Genomic DNA, 14258 nt, shown 5'->3' with positions numbered 1-14258 from the left:
GGCATTCAAGAGACAAATGAGTTTTGATTTCTAGAGCTACTTTTGATGTCATGTTTTACAATAATATGTAATAGCAGATGGAGATTGTTCTAAAAGAGAGCTACACATGAAGAAGCTCTGGATTGCTCTGGCATATTCTATCAATTTGAGGAACAGAGATATTTTCAAACCAATCCCTTGATATGATCTTTTAGAGCTCTTGTGGTAATATCAGCACCCAGTAATTATGTCAGGAATCTGTTCTAATTTAACCCACTCTCCTGCTGGTAATAGCTTATCTAAAATAATAGCTTATCTAAAGTCACTTTAGATAAGCTATTACCAGCAGGAGAGTGGGTTTGTGTGTGTGTGAGAAAACCTGGATTTGTGCTGGAAATGGCCCAACTTGATTATCATACACATTGTAAGGAGAGTGATCACTTTAGATAAGCTATTACCAGCAGGAGAGTGGGGTGGGGGGTATTTTTTCATGCTTTGTGTGTATAAAAAGATCTTCTACACTTTCCACAGTATGCATCCAATGAAGTGAGCTGTAGCTCACGAAAGCTTATGCTCAAATAAATTGGTTAGTCTCTAAGGTGCCACAAGTACTCCTTTTCTTTTTGCGAATACAGACTAACACGGCTGTTACTCTGAAACCTGTTGAACTGTAGTAACTGCAGCTGCTACCAGCTGGGTCTCAAATCACTGCTCTGGGCGCCACCTAGTCGGGCTCAGTGGGAGAGCTCAATGCTGGTGCCTTTTCCAGGCACATCACCCTCAACCGTGCTTGGAAGAAATCTGGGGGGCACGTAACGCTGCATTTCCCCCCACCCCATGTGTCACTTATGGCCCCATGTAGACTCCATGAAACAGGAATACGTTAATGCATACTTTTAGAGAACATCAGTGGGGTCTATACTTTAGAGCACTTTACAACTCACTCCCCTCTGGTGCGCATTGCTGGACTGTGCTGACAAGCCTCAAGACTTCTTTTACATCTGGTGCTTTCTCACAGTAGGAGCAAAGGTCCAGATTCCAATTCCTAATTTTATTTTTGTTCTTTCCTACCTCTCCTCCTCTGTGGTTTGTTCTGCCCTGCTCTGCCCTTCCCTGTAAATCTCCTTGACTGTAGACCAGCCAACTGTGAGCAGCATCATGGGCAGCTCAACTTCTTCCTTCAAGCTCCAGAGACATTTCCTGTCTTTTCCCCTGCTCCTATCTGAAGGGAGAAAATGGAGGGAACTCTGATTGAAGGAGTGGGCTGAGGAGAAAAATTGAGTGACATTTTAGTAAGTGTCATTTGAAGAAACCTGACAGGGGCAAGAGAGGAGGGAGCTGTGGAAAGCAATTTGGCAGCAGGAGGGAAAAGGTGGGGATAGTCTTTGCTTCGTACACTTTGATGTCTTCAGCTTCTAGTAGTTGAGAGGTAGGTCGGGTAGTCAAAATATATGACAAAACCATTGGGTTCTGAACACCACTCCTCACAGAGCTGTCAGGAGCGCCGATACATTGAATCTGTGTGGTCCATTTCTGAGCTGCATCAATGTTTGACATTGTGTCAAAGCCATGAATGCTTGGCCAGCCAGAATGAAGTTTATTCTCTCATGTGCACATGAAAGTGGCAGAGCCAGAGAGGATAGAATATACTGTGTGCTTCATAGAAGTTAAATGAAACAAAATTCAAAAAGTCAAGAAGGATCGGTAACAAAACTGCCCAGTAGTGAACACACTAATGTGGGGAGAGTGCAGAATCATAGAAATAGTCATCAGAAACAGAAAAGGTATTGACTTCCTGTCAGTCAGGGATTCCTGATGATTCTTTTCCCTTACAGTGGTAATATTTCTTGTAATTAATTAGCAACTTTGATTACACAAAGCTGTTCTCATTAAATCTCAATTAAAATGTAATTCTAGGTTTCACCACAAGACTTTTGTGAGAAGATGTGGATCAACAATACCTACTTTTGGAATTATGAATGTGATGCACTTTCTGCATATGTGGCTTTGTGCAACAAACATAATATCTGCATTAAGTGGAGGACACCAGATTACTGTTGTAAGTAAATAACACCTACTCTATCTCCAGACATAATTTCCTATCACTGCAACATTTCTGTGTCTTGAATACTAGCCAGCAATTTTTTTTTAACATTATTGCTAGAAGATTTACCCTTTCAGTCACAGTCTTGTTAAATCATGGTAAAATTTCTTAAAACTCTAAAGTTATGCCTTTCATTAAATATGTTATAACTTAATTCTAATCTTGACTGAATTAGTCATGTGTATTCCTGAAGCATAATTTTGTAATTTATGTTGCTAAAAATGTAAAAAATATGCTTTTTATTATATAAACATTTTGCTCTTACTACATATTTTCTCCTTTGAAAATAAGAAAATGAAAGCAATACTTTGGTTCCTCTTTGTGTGTGACTTGTAGCTCTGGGTTGTCCTGATGGCAAGGAATACCAGCCTTGTGTGCAACCCTGTGCAGCCAAAACATGCCTAAATAAATGGTTCTATGAAGAATCCCCGTGCTCCTATTTAAGAGAAGATTGTGTATGTAAAAATGGAACTATTCTCCATAGAACAGACTCTGACCTCTGCATACCTGAAGAAAAATGTGGTAAGTAAAGCTGAGCAGAGTGGCTGAGTAGGTATGTTACTATAACCCACTGACTGGTGGGTTATATTGACATCTCATAGTAAGTTATGTACCCTATCTTTGCCCAGTCACCAGAGAATGTGAATCTGTTACAGCCCCAGGTATGGAGCTTGGCTCAAGCTTTAGCTCAAGCTGTAGAAATTCATGCTTTCAGCTGTGGAGGTCCTTGGTGCAATTGCTATTGTTGGTCGAAGGACCATTACAGTAGGATGTTCTTTCTGTGTTTCTACAACTTGTTCCCTCTCTTAGCACACCCAGGAAGGAAAACAAGGAATAGTTCCTGTCCTCTATATTGAGTGGCTTTGTGTCCACCCTTTGTTCAAGAAGTTTGTAATTTGCGGGTGCTTTTGGGCCAGCAGCTGTTCCTGCCAGCTTGTTCTGGGGGGACTAGGCTTCTAGGCTAATGGCTTTTTGGGAGTCCCGGTTCCTGGGGTCTGCAGCTCCAGGGCACTCCACCAAGCAGACTGTACCAGAGTCGAAGAATTTAAAAATGTTTGGCTTTTGTTCTGAGTTGAAACAAAACTAAATTTAGAAATACTGGAATCCTCCTTGACAGTTTTAGTTATAATCCTGTGTTAACATTCAGACTAATTACCACTGAGTCATACTGGAAAATGGATATAATTAGCTCCATTACCTGGGGTTTTTAGAACTCAAAACTGTGGTAACTTAACCTGTTTTTTTAGGCAGTGTCAGGAACAAATCAATGGGGACACAGCTCCTCTGTCTGATAAATGATTGGTACAAACAAGAGTGATTTCACTGAAAGCTCCTTCTTTACTGAGTCTCACGCACATATACAGATACATATACAGGTTTAGAGCATCCCAGATTATAGTTACCCAAAGTTTGAGATGGTTTCCAGTGATCAACAGCCAGGCTTTCAGGGGCTCTCCTTTTGTCCACCTGCTTGGGGAGATGTCAGTCTTTGCTCAAAGAAAAGCTTCCTTGAACTGTTCCAAAGTGTATTTTTGTACTTAAATTTTATAGCTAATTTAAATAGTGCACATAACTTATAGGCACTCCGAGTGGGTCACCAATTTTTTTAGCTTTAGCAAATTCCTCATTTTTTATTAGCAAAACATTTTTAGTATTTGTAGCTATAACAACAACAAAACATATGTTAGGGGCACTTAAAATCAAGGTTGGCTATTTACATACGCCTCTCCATTTTCATGGTCGGTTAACTTTCTGTCTCATCCTCCCATTCTAATTAGCAAAACTGCAATCATGCAGCTATTTGGCCTTGCCTTTCAAAGTCCTAACAATTATTTTTAATGATATGGTATTTGGTTTTCAGCTAATAGTGTCTGGATACACAAAATGACTGCATTTATGTTAAATTTAATTCTCCCACAAAACAGCCAATGTGTAAAGGGAATGGTAGTGTCTATTTGGATCAAATGGTTTTGAATGCCAGTCACGGGTAGGAAGCTTAGGCTGAAGTTTATTTTGTGGTATTGTTTTTGAGTTATAAATAGATTCAAGGAAGGAAGTGAGGTTGGGCACTTACTCAGGGTTTGTGGCTCTGTGAGCATGAGGTAGAAAGATTCAGGCCATTCAAATCTAGGTTATGACAGCAAATGCTTCTTAGAGGACCTAAATGACACGAAGAGGTATCAGAGAGACAAGCTGAGTGAGGTAATATCTTTCATTGCACCAACTTCTGTTGGTGAGAGGAGACAAGCTTTAGAGTCACAAATAAAAGATATTACCTCACCCACCTTGTCTTTCTAGTGTCCTGGGACCGACACAGCTATAACTACACTGCATACAAGGACGTATCATTAGAGAGGTAACTTCTGATGTAACTGGGACCCAGACAATTCAAGGCTGTAAAGTTAGTCACTGACTCCTTGAATTTATCCCAGAAGGAAAGAGGAAGTATGTGCAGAAACTTGAACTCTGGTGTTATGCACATCAGCTATCATACCATTCAGTGGAGCTGGCATTCTATACCATCTAGAGTTTCTGTTAATAGAATAGATCAATTAAATTAGTAATTTTCAATGTATCAGACTCAATCATGTTTTAGAAAACAATGCAGACCTTTCAATTAAATACTTGATAAAATATTGCATATCCTTTCATGCCATGAGGCTTTCCAGCTGACACGTTATTTGTACTAGTCTGGAATAAAACTGTTCTAAATACATGTCTCAAGGATGTAATATTTTTCTTCCTTAGCATGTACAGATAATGAAGGACAGCCTCGTTCTGCTGGAGAGGTTTGGAATGGGTCCATTAAAGGGTGTTGTATGTATAACTGTTTGGAGAATGGAAGTGTTATTGCTATAGAACCTGAATGCAGTGAAGACCCACTACCAGTCTGTGAGCGGGAAGGTGAAGTTATCATTAATGTCATTGAAGAGCGGGCTTGCTGTCCAAAGAAAGTTTGCGGTATGTATGCAGCCAAACATATTTTCCATAACAAGAGTGCTAAGGAGGTGTTTAAACATTTATTGACATGGATTGATTTGCAGGCAGGGTTCAGGGTAAAACTTTAAAAAATGCCTAATTGACTTAAGAGTGAAAACCCTATTTTAAAAAGTGACTTAGGGTATGTCTACACTGCAACTAAACATCAGTGGCTGGTCTGCATCAGCTGGCTTGGGCTCATGGGGCTGAGGCTGTGGGATTGTAAAATTGCAGTATAGACATTTGGGCTCAGGCTGGACCCTGACCTATGGGGCCCTCCCCCCTCGTGGGGTCCCAGTGCTTGGTCTCTAGCGCAAGCCCAAACATGTTTAGTTGTAGGCACACCTGTAGGCACGTAGGACTGAAGTCTCTCAGAAAATCAATGGGATTTAAGCTCCGAATTGTCTTAGTCGCTTTTGAAAATGGGACTCAGGTTTCTAAGGCTATGTCTACACTAGAGACCTTACACCAGCCCAGCTGTACCACTGCAGCTGCACTGCTGTAAGGTCTCCTTTGTAGCCATTCTCTGCCGATGGGCAAGAGCTCTCCTGTCGGCATAATTAAACCACCTCCAAAGAGCGATGGTAGCTATGTCGGTGTGAGAGCATCCCCCACTGACAAAGCGCTGTCCACACCAGCACTTCTGTCGGTGTAACTTATGTCAGTCAGGGGTGTGTTTTTTCATACCCCTGACTGACAAAAGTTTTAATGACAAAAGTGCTAGTGTAGACATAGTGTAGGCTAATTTTACATAGGCCAAACTCTCCTAAACAGTTTGCAGATTATTCCTATCTTGGAAGGGATATGATAGAACAGGCCTCACACTTAGGGTCAATGCTGAGCTTTTAAATAGAAGAGTGTGGACATGTCTGCACGAACAATTAACCACAGCAAGCTGGAGTGTGAATCTACTCTGCATTAGCCTGCCGCAGGGTAACTACCCGTGTGGACCCTTTTGATGCACGTTAACAGTTTGTTAATGCTCTTTGAGCGAGTCCAAAGAGGACTAGAGCAAAGTGCTCTACAAGCTGTTAACATGCATCAGCAGAGTGCACATGGACAGTTAGACTGCAGCAGGCTAGTGCGGGGTCGATTCACACCCCAGCTTGCCATGGTATAAATGTCCATGTAGACAAACCCTAAGGTAATTCTCCCTAGTTGTTGCACATTACGTATTCTATTGTGCAAATAATAAATAATGGTATTATTGATAACAGTACTGGCGATAGGCCGAAACACAGATTGCTGTCCGCTAGTGCTAGGTTTATTATGTACACAGAGTAGTCCCACAGTCCCTGCCCTGAAGAGTTTAAAATCTAAATAGATAAGTCATAGGGTGAGACAAAGGAAATGTTATGACTGACCACAGTTTTGCATGTGGGAGCTGAGATAGAGAGACTTGGCCAAGGAAACACAAGAAGACTTTGGCAGAGCCAGGAACTGAATCCAAATGTCCTTGATCCCATGTCCTCTGCCTTAATGACAATACTGTTCTTCATCTTATGTAGTTAACTATTTTATTTTCTATTTCCATCAGTGAGCTGCCAGCACAGTGGAATGCCTTGTTAGAATCTTCATGATTCTACATGTTTGCACCACTGCTTCTTCTAAGTGAATCATGCATTGGCATGTTACTGTTTTCCCAGAAAGCAGCTTAGTGTCAGTTGATGGCCAGATGCTAGCTTTCTGTCTGTCCATGTTTCTTACCAAAAGAAGCATGGGTCTAGTATTTGATACATTAGTCATAAGATGCTTTTTTTAATGTCTTAATGAAATATTTTTGTGGAAATAGAGGGCAAATGGGATAGCTGAACTGGTATTTTCACTCTCTAGATAGCTACCTGTAACCACTTGCCAGTTATCAACCAATGTAATCTCTATTCACATTCATACACATGTGAATATTTGCATATGCCATATTTTTTTTCAGAATGTAACATGACTTTGTGTGAGGCTATTATTCCAACATGCAAAAATGGTGAAAAATTGATGGTAGGCTATAGCACCCTTTCCTGCTGTCCACAATACCAATGTGGTAAGTGATATATGGAGACAAGATTAAAAGCATATTTCCCATCCCTACATTACCTGGGGTAATTGTACCAAACGACAATTCTGCCTGTATTAACAGATCACCATAAATAACTTCTGAGAAATGTTTCTACTCTCTTCCTCAGGTTGTTTCTGCTCTGTTCCTTAGGGTTTATACTTTTTTTTTGTATTTCTTCTGTCTGTCAGTTTTGATTTACAATCAATTTAGTTTTGTTTAGATAAGAGAAGAGAAAATGAAAAAAAAAAAGTAATTAAGGAAAATACCTTTTTCTATTGTAGGATTATTCATGTGACTTTTTATTAGAGATACTGACTTGTCTTTTATGTAGAATGTGATCCCTTAGCATGTCCCAATGCTCCCCGTCCAGAGTGCAGAGAGGACCAATTTATTGTTGAAGCAAAACAGGAAGATCCTTGTTGTTTCTCTTATCTGTGTGGTAAGAAGCCTTTACTATTCTAGCTTTCTTGTTGGTAGACAGGATATTATAGCGCAGTGGTTCTCAACCTTTTCTCATTTGAGGACCCCTAGAAAATTTTGAATAGTGGTGCCAGACCCCTTTGGAAATCTATTGTCTGTGTATATATAGGTGAATTCTGTTCAGTCAGTTTTCAGTCTGTCTTTTATGGACTCCTTAGACGTATCTGCAGACCCCCCGGGGATACTTGGACCACAGGTTGAGAACCACTGTTATTAGGTTATCTACAAATAAGAAAAGACAGGTCTCTAGTTGCATACTTGATAAGGTTGCCTGAGAATGCTGTCACAGGATTGGCCTGGGCAGACACTTGGCTATAAATTCCACTTGCATGTATTGTTTTGCAATTTAGGACCTTTATTCCTAGGTTACTTTTTTAAATATTACTGCTGAACTGCACACTAAAGAATGATGCCATTTTATACACAAGTACAGAAATTGGGCTTGTCTGAAAATATTTGGACATATTTCATTTATAGAATTATGTGACCTTTGCCTTCAATCTGCAGCTTCGTTATTATTGCCCACTGACAGTCATTTTTTCAGTCCATGTAGCAACAGTCTGAGCATAAATCTCAACACTAGACAAAGTAATAGGTACATCCATTACTGTATCATTACTTTCAATTATCTATTTTGTTTGAATGTGTTAGTCAATAAAAGTTTCTTAGATACCCAGATGGCTGGCTAGCTTGCAGGCAGGCAGGCACAGTAGAAGAACATGGGTAGAATAAAGCTCATATGTAACAACTTTCTGATGATATATTTTAAACTTTGTATTTGGTTTATTCTTTTTAACTTTAGTTTGTGAATCTTGCATTGAGCCTGTTCCTTTATGTAATGAGGGGGAAATTCTCACAGTAGATCTTGGCACCATGCATTCCTGTTGTCCTCGTTACCACTGTGGTAAGTTTAGCTGTTTTTAATTTAAAGGTTTTCCTATATCTGGTAAACATTATATGCTGTGTATTTTTTTTCAGCTGATTCAACACTTTCCATCTAAAGTTGAATTTATCCAAATGTTAAAAATATAGTTTTATAAAATGTTCAGTATTGTATAATGTCCTACGTTATTACAGTATTCTGGCATCCCTTTCACAGGTTGTCCTTAATAGACTCTGAAGAAGTTTCAGTTTTCACAGATATCCCCATGCATTAGCATTGCAACAAGGAGTGAAATGTTGTTCACTACCATTGCTGAAGTGACTCGGTGCCTCTGGTCAGCCAGCGTCTACTGACACCTTATCTAGCAACTGTTTACAGATATACAGCTAGAGCACTCCTGTAACTACTAGTGATTTTGGGTGCCCAACTTGAGTCACTTTCATGGAGCAAGATTTTCAGATGATTTGCGTTCAGCAGACTTTGAAAATGTAAAACCCTTTAAGGAGATTCAAGTTGGGCATCAAAAATTGAGATAACCAAAATCGCTAACTTTTGGAAATCTTGGCCTGTCTCTCTATTTATCCCTTGTACAGTGTCAAGAACGCTGTTGGACCTTAACAAATATTAAATCATAATAACAAAATTCTATGAAAAACCTTCAATGTTGTTAGAATAGTTTATCTAAGGAAATATGAGCTGAAAACATGTTGAGCCATGTCATTTCCCCCCATTTAGTTTGTGATGAGAACCGTTGTTCAGTGCCTCTTCTGAACTGCACAGCTGACATGCAACTTGTGAAAGAGAAAGTACCTGGACAGTGTTGTCCAGGCTGGCACTGTGGTAACTATTTTTCATTCTTCTACTAGTTACTTATTAATAAAAGTTAATGTCTTTTGACTGATACATTTTTGTTGCTCTCTTCTCAGAATGTAGCTGTGAAAATTTTACTATACCAACCTGTAAAGTGGTAAGAAAATTTTCTTTAGATGTTACTTAATAACATCCAGTATTCCACCCCCCCTTTCTTTTTATGCGCTATTGTTTCTATCCCTTCCTTGAATTTGTCATCACAGGCTATGGGATTGGGGCTATCAATACTGCCTGTCATATATTTGCCAGTACATGGACTATAAAATGGGGAGGTGTTGAAACACTGTCTCCTATCTTCCAAATCCAGCTTGTAACCCCCTATTTTAGATCCTGTGTTGCGACCATCAATCCACTGGAGAAGCTTCATTTTGTGTTTTTTAAGCAGACCTAACTGAAGGGAAGAAAATGTAATCTTACTTTGTTCAATACTGACTAGGATCAACATGCTTAAAATTTTACCAGTTACAAAATTAATTTTTGTTATTGAAAGAAATCAACTTTATGAACATGCTTTGTTTCTAGAGGAATGTTGGCTTGTTTTGTTAATTATATATGCTTCCTATGAAAGTTATTAAATATCTTTGACCTTTGTAACGTATGAGAGTTTAGATATACTGTCCTCTTCTCTCATTTTCTATTTTGTTTTAAACAAAATAGTTGCTATAACCTGGAAAATGCGTGATAACGAATGATGTAACTCTGAACTATCACTGTGATGAAAGGCATACTTTCCCATCACATGCCTTCCCCCAGATGAGTAGAGCCCTGCATGGATACCAAATTTATATCCACAGATGCAGATATCTATGGCAGCCATCCCTGGTCGTGAGTGTGTCCAGGAGCATGCGAGCCGCTTGCACACACTAGTGTGACCAGTGACAGCTGCTAATGAGCCTGGTGCCTGCCCCAGTGGGCAGGGCTGGCCAGTACAGCCATGCTGATGGAGCTGCCCAGGCAGGGCACTGGTTCCTGGAAGTGGATGCCAAACATGCTGCAACCTTTGCTGCTGCCGTTCCTGGAAGAACCCTGCAGCTCTGTGGATATCTGCTTTATATCCACAGATACGATATAAATTTTGTATCGTGCAGGGCTCTACATATAAGGAACATGTAATGTGGATATAATGCAAGAAATGTAATATAGGTCATAACAGGCCAAATTCTGAATCATTTGCAAGAGATGTACGGTGGTACAGAATTTTGACAATAAACTAAAGTCATGGAGGAGGTTTCAGAGCTGTCAAAGTGGTATTTTATGACCAGATATACCTTTATTATTAAAATAACCAGGATTTATCACTTGAAAATATATCCAAAATAAAAGAGAGACAGATTTTTTAAAAAATAAACTAATTAAAACTGAGACAAGGTGGGTAAGGTAATATTATTTTTTCAAACCAACTTCTGTGGGTGAAAGAGGCAAGTTTCATCTCAAAACAAAGGTCTTCTTCAGGTCAGTATTAATTCAAACTGACATTAAGCTACACTGTCATTATCTTCAGACCAAAAGGAAGTGTACCACTTAGCTGTTGTTAACAGTAATGCATCTGGCAACCATACTGTCTATTCTAATGGATTGTGATTTTCTCTTTCTCAAAGCTTAGGCTGGAGTGGCAGTAGTTTTGTATGTTTTAAGAGAAGGGTGTCTCTTGTAAGCTTTATAAGTTGTGTTTGATGTATTTGACTCTGAAACTGTTTCTTGCTACACAGGGAGAGGTTCAAAAAATAGACGACAGCATTTACAGTGCTTGTGGATGCATGCAGTACATCTGTGGTAATTTTTTTTTCTTTTTAACCTTATTAATTTTTGTTTTACTAAACAAAAGCACACAAGTAATGCAGCAATGGGCCAACACTGGCCTTCTAAAGTGGAAACGCTAAAGTGACTTTATATCTACAGTGTATAATGTCTCAATGTTAATTCTAAAGATAGACATTTAATTGGCGAAAGGCTACATTTTTGTGATTTGCAGACTAAATATATGTATCATTAGATTAGCACAGTGTTAAATATTAGAGAAATGCAGAAAATATGAAGACTTACTTCAGCCCCAGCCCAGGAATATAATTGACATTATGTAGTGCATTTTATAGCTTTTCAAGGGTTGTTTTTTTTAAGCGGTGTTATGTTGCAGGGTTTCTTTTCCTTCCAAATACTAGGAAAGTCCCCATCCCATCCAGTTTAACAATTAAATTCCAAATCAAGTGTAAAACATGGACACAAATCTTTCATGTATGTGCTGATACTGAGCTACCAGCCCCAAATATGGGATTGATGAGTGGGAAAAATCTCCCCCCTACCCCCCTGTCTTGGGGCAGAGGGACTTGTGGGAGAAATGTTTGGTTAGACTGCCGGCAGAATACATTATTCCCAGAAGGGAGATTAAGGGAGAAATGCCCCCTCACCCATCTCAATGGGTTAGGAGGGACATAATTGGTTGGACCAGAAAAAGGAATGCATTGCTCCTGGAAGAGAGGGGGAAGGTGGGGAGCACATGCCCCAAAATGCCAGACCTGGGCGCCAGTTTGTTGTATCCCATTGGTTAGCCAGGAGGGAAGAGTGAGAGCTGATTGGCTCCTGTGCCCCTCCCTAAAATAATTTAAACTTTTTCTTAGCCTTCAGGAGCCCCCTTGGCTCTTCAGCTGCTCTGCCCTTCCTCCCTGTCATGTAGATAGGGAGCTGTGTTTCCAGGCTGCTACGGGTGTGACTGATCGCCTGGCTATGGGATACGGGAGGAATTTTTTTCCGGATGAGCCAAAGTGGCAGAGATCTGGTGTGTTTTTTGCCTTCCTCAAAGCATTATGGACCTGCAGTTGGGATGAAGAAGAATGGCATTTGGAAGTCTGATATTAAAGGATAATATAGGAATTTTCAGTTTGTTTCAGCTTGCAGCTAGTATCCAGTATGGATAAAAGCTAAAAGGGCTACGTCCCAGAGGCAAATGAGACCTGGGATTTTTGCTGGTGGACCTTGTGCCTGTAAGAAGGGGAGGCCTGAAATCTTTGCAGACCAAGGTCCCTGTGTTGGTACTCTGCTCAGTTTGTAAGGTAGGAGGTGAGGATGAGAGGAGGTAGACTGAAGGGTCTACCCTGGGTTCTTGGTTATCTGGTGGGAGCCCTGTAATCTTGCACTGGACCCAGCTAAATGGCTGATGTGGGAGATGGATGGGTGTATACTACCCCTATCCAGCTGTAAGTGAATACAGTTGCAGGCTGTTGCTTAAAATCCATCCCAGTAACTTTTTCTTTTCCCTATATGTCCTGAGCAGTGCCCCACATGCTTGGGAAGAGCACATTGCCTCCTGCCTAGGAAGCTCTCCCACAACTAAATACACCTCTACCCTGATATAACGCGACCTGATATAACACAAATTCAGATATAACGCTGTAAAGCAGTGCTCGGGGGGGGGGGGGCTGGCTGCACGCTCAGGTGGATCAAAGCAAGTCTGATATAACGCGGTTTCACCTATAACGCGGTAAGATTTTTTGGCTCCCGAGGACAGCGTTATATCGGGGTAGAGGTGTATACACATCTGAATGTGGCATATTTAAAGTGCAGAGGGTAAATTCAGCACTGACTTTTGTCTCCATAGAACTCTATCAAAGTAAGTGGGATTGCACTGGATGTAAAGGAACATAGAATTTGTCCCCAGGATGGGAAGTCAAGGGTCTTGCTTTGAACGATGCCTACTTGCAGCAGTAAACTTCAAAATTGTCACAAAGTGCTGGATCTTGTCCTAGTTGTTTGAATGAGATTCTGATAATTTGCTTAATTGAAAACATTATCCTAATGACCCACTTCTTTTTATCATTATTATTATTATTATCAGAAAAGGATGATGTATGCGTATTCCAAGAAGTAACTGTGCTGAATCCTGGACAATCTATGATTCAGTATTTGGATGAAAATCTTTGTTACACAGTACAGTGTTTACAAGAAAAAGATCACAGCACAGGATATCATGCCATGGATTTTACAGTTGTGAACTGTTCCCAACAATGTGATGCTGTGAGTGTTTTTAAATGCCATTCTGATGTAACTTGTGAACAAAACTGTCCTAATTACAGATTATGACAATTGAATAGAGGAAGCTTAACAATACATCTATCCAGCAAATGGAATAATAAGAACTTGGCTTAACGGCAGTACCCTTGTGTTTGTTGGGTGGTGGCCTATGACAAATATTGCTTTAGTGAGGTTTTTTTTATTTAAGTTTTATAAACACATTTTTCATTTTGACATTCAGAAGTTGCCAGGAACAAAGAGAGTTTTTTTCAAATTGCAAGTCTGTTATTTAAAAATAATAGTTGCATGGCAAAAAGCTATAAGCAGCAGGTAAGAAATCTGTGCATATTTTAGCAGGCTGTGTGTGAAGACAGCACAAGAAACTAGAGAAGTAATAACTTTGATACAGTATTCGCCACTTGGGTTCCAGTTCAGTGGGAAATATTTACATTCAATTCAAGTCTTCACTCCAAAGTATATGACAAACAAGACAGATAAGAAATTTCATTGCCTACTGTACAGCACACAGCAGATATACTTTGCCTGCTCTAGTGTTCAGGAAATTGAAGAGTAAATGAAAGTGCAGGCCTGAGGAAAAATATAGATTAATATTGGGGAATCTGGCTAACAGTTAGGCTGCAAATGGCTTGCAAGTTGTAAGCAGAAATGGACCTGAACTGCAAAATTTCAGAAATGGATATTGATCCCTATCCGCTTTCTGAAAGTTCATGGAGCATTCAGATCTGGGGTTTTGGTTAGGGGTCTTCTCTTAGGGCTTGTCTACATGGTGCTGCAGTCTGGACTATGGGGCTGTGATTTGCAGAGCCTTCTAAACTGCCCCATGTCGACTGCTGACATGAACTAAAAGGTCAGGGACTACATTAAAGTGAACTCGGTACCTTTTAGTC

At 40.0% G+C, this 14258-nt stretch overlaps 1 protein-coding gene across 1 annotated transcript in view; it reads left to right on the top strand.

The window, feature by feature from the left end:
* Positions 1-14258, top strand: part of OTOGL (otogelin like) — a gene marked incomplete at its 5' end in the record, with an annotated part of 129145 nt that overhangs the window by 100149 nt on the left and 14738 nt on the right. Inside the window, 10 exons of the mRNA XM_084634033.1 lie at positions 1897-2038; positions 2420-2605; positions 4832-5044; positions 6993-7097; positions 7444-7551; positions 8395-8496; positions 9211-9315; positions 9402-9442; positions 11055-11118; positions 13175-13353. Coding sequence (XP_084490159.1) covers positions 1897-2038; positions 2420-2605; positions 4832-5044; positions 6993-7097; positions 7444-7551; positions 8395-8496; positions 9211-9315; positions 9402-9442; positions 11055-11118; positions 13175-13353 — 1245 coding nt within the window. The remainder of the gene's footprint in view (positions 1-1896; positions 2039-2419; positions 2606-4831; positions 5045-6992; positions 7098-7443; positions 7552-8394; positions 8497-9210; positions 9316-9401; positions 9443-11054; positions 11119-13174; positions 13354-14258) is intronic.

This window comes from Lepidochelys olivacea (genome assembly GCF_965140295.1).
Source record: "Lepidochelys olivacea isolate rLepOli2 genome assembly, chromosome: 1".
Taxonomy (NCBI): domain Eukaryota; kingdom Metazoa; phylum Chordata; order Testudines; family Cheloniidae; genus Lepidochelys; species Lepidochelys olivacea.
The sequence above is the reverse complement of the archived record's forward strand: the minus strand, read 5'-3'. Positions and strand labels throughout refer to the sequence as shown.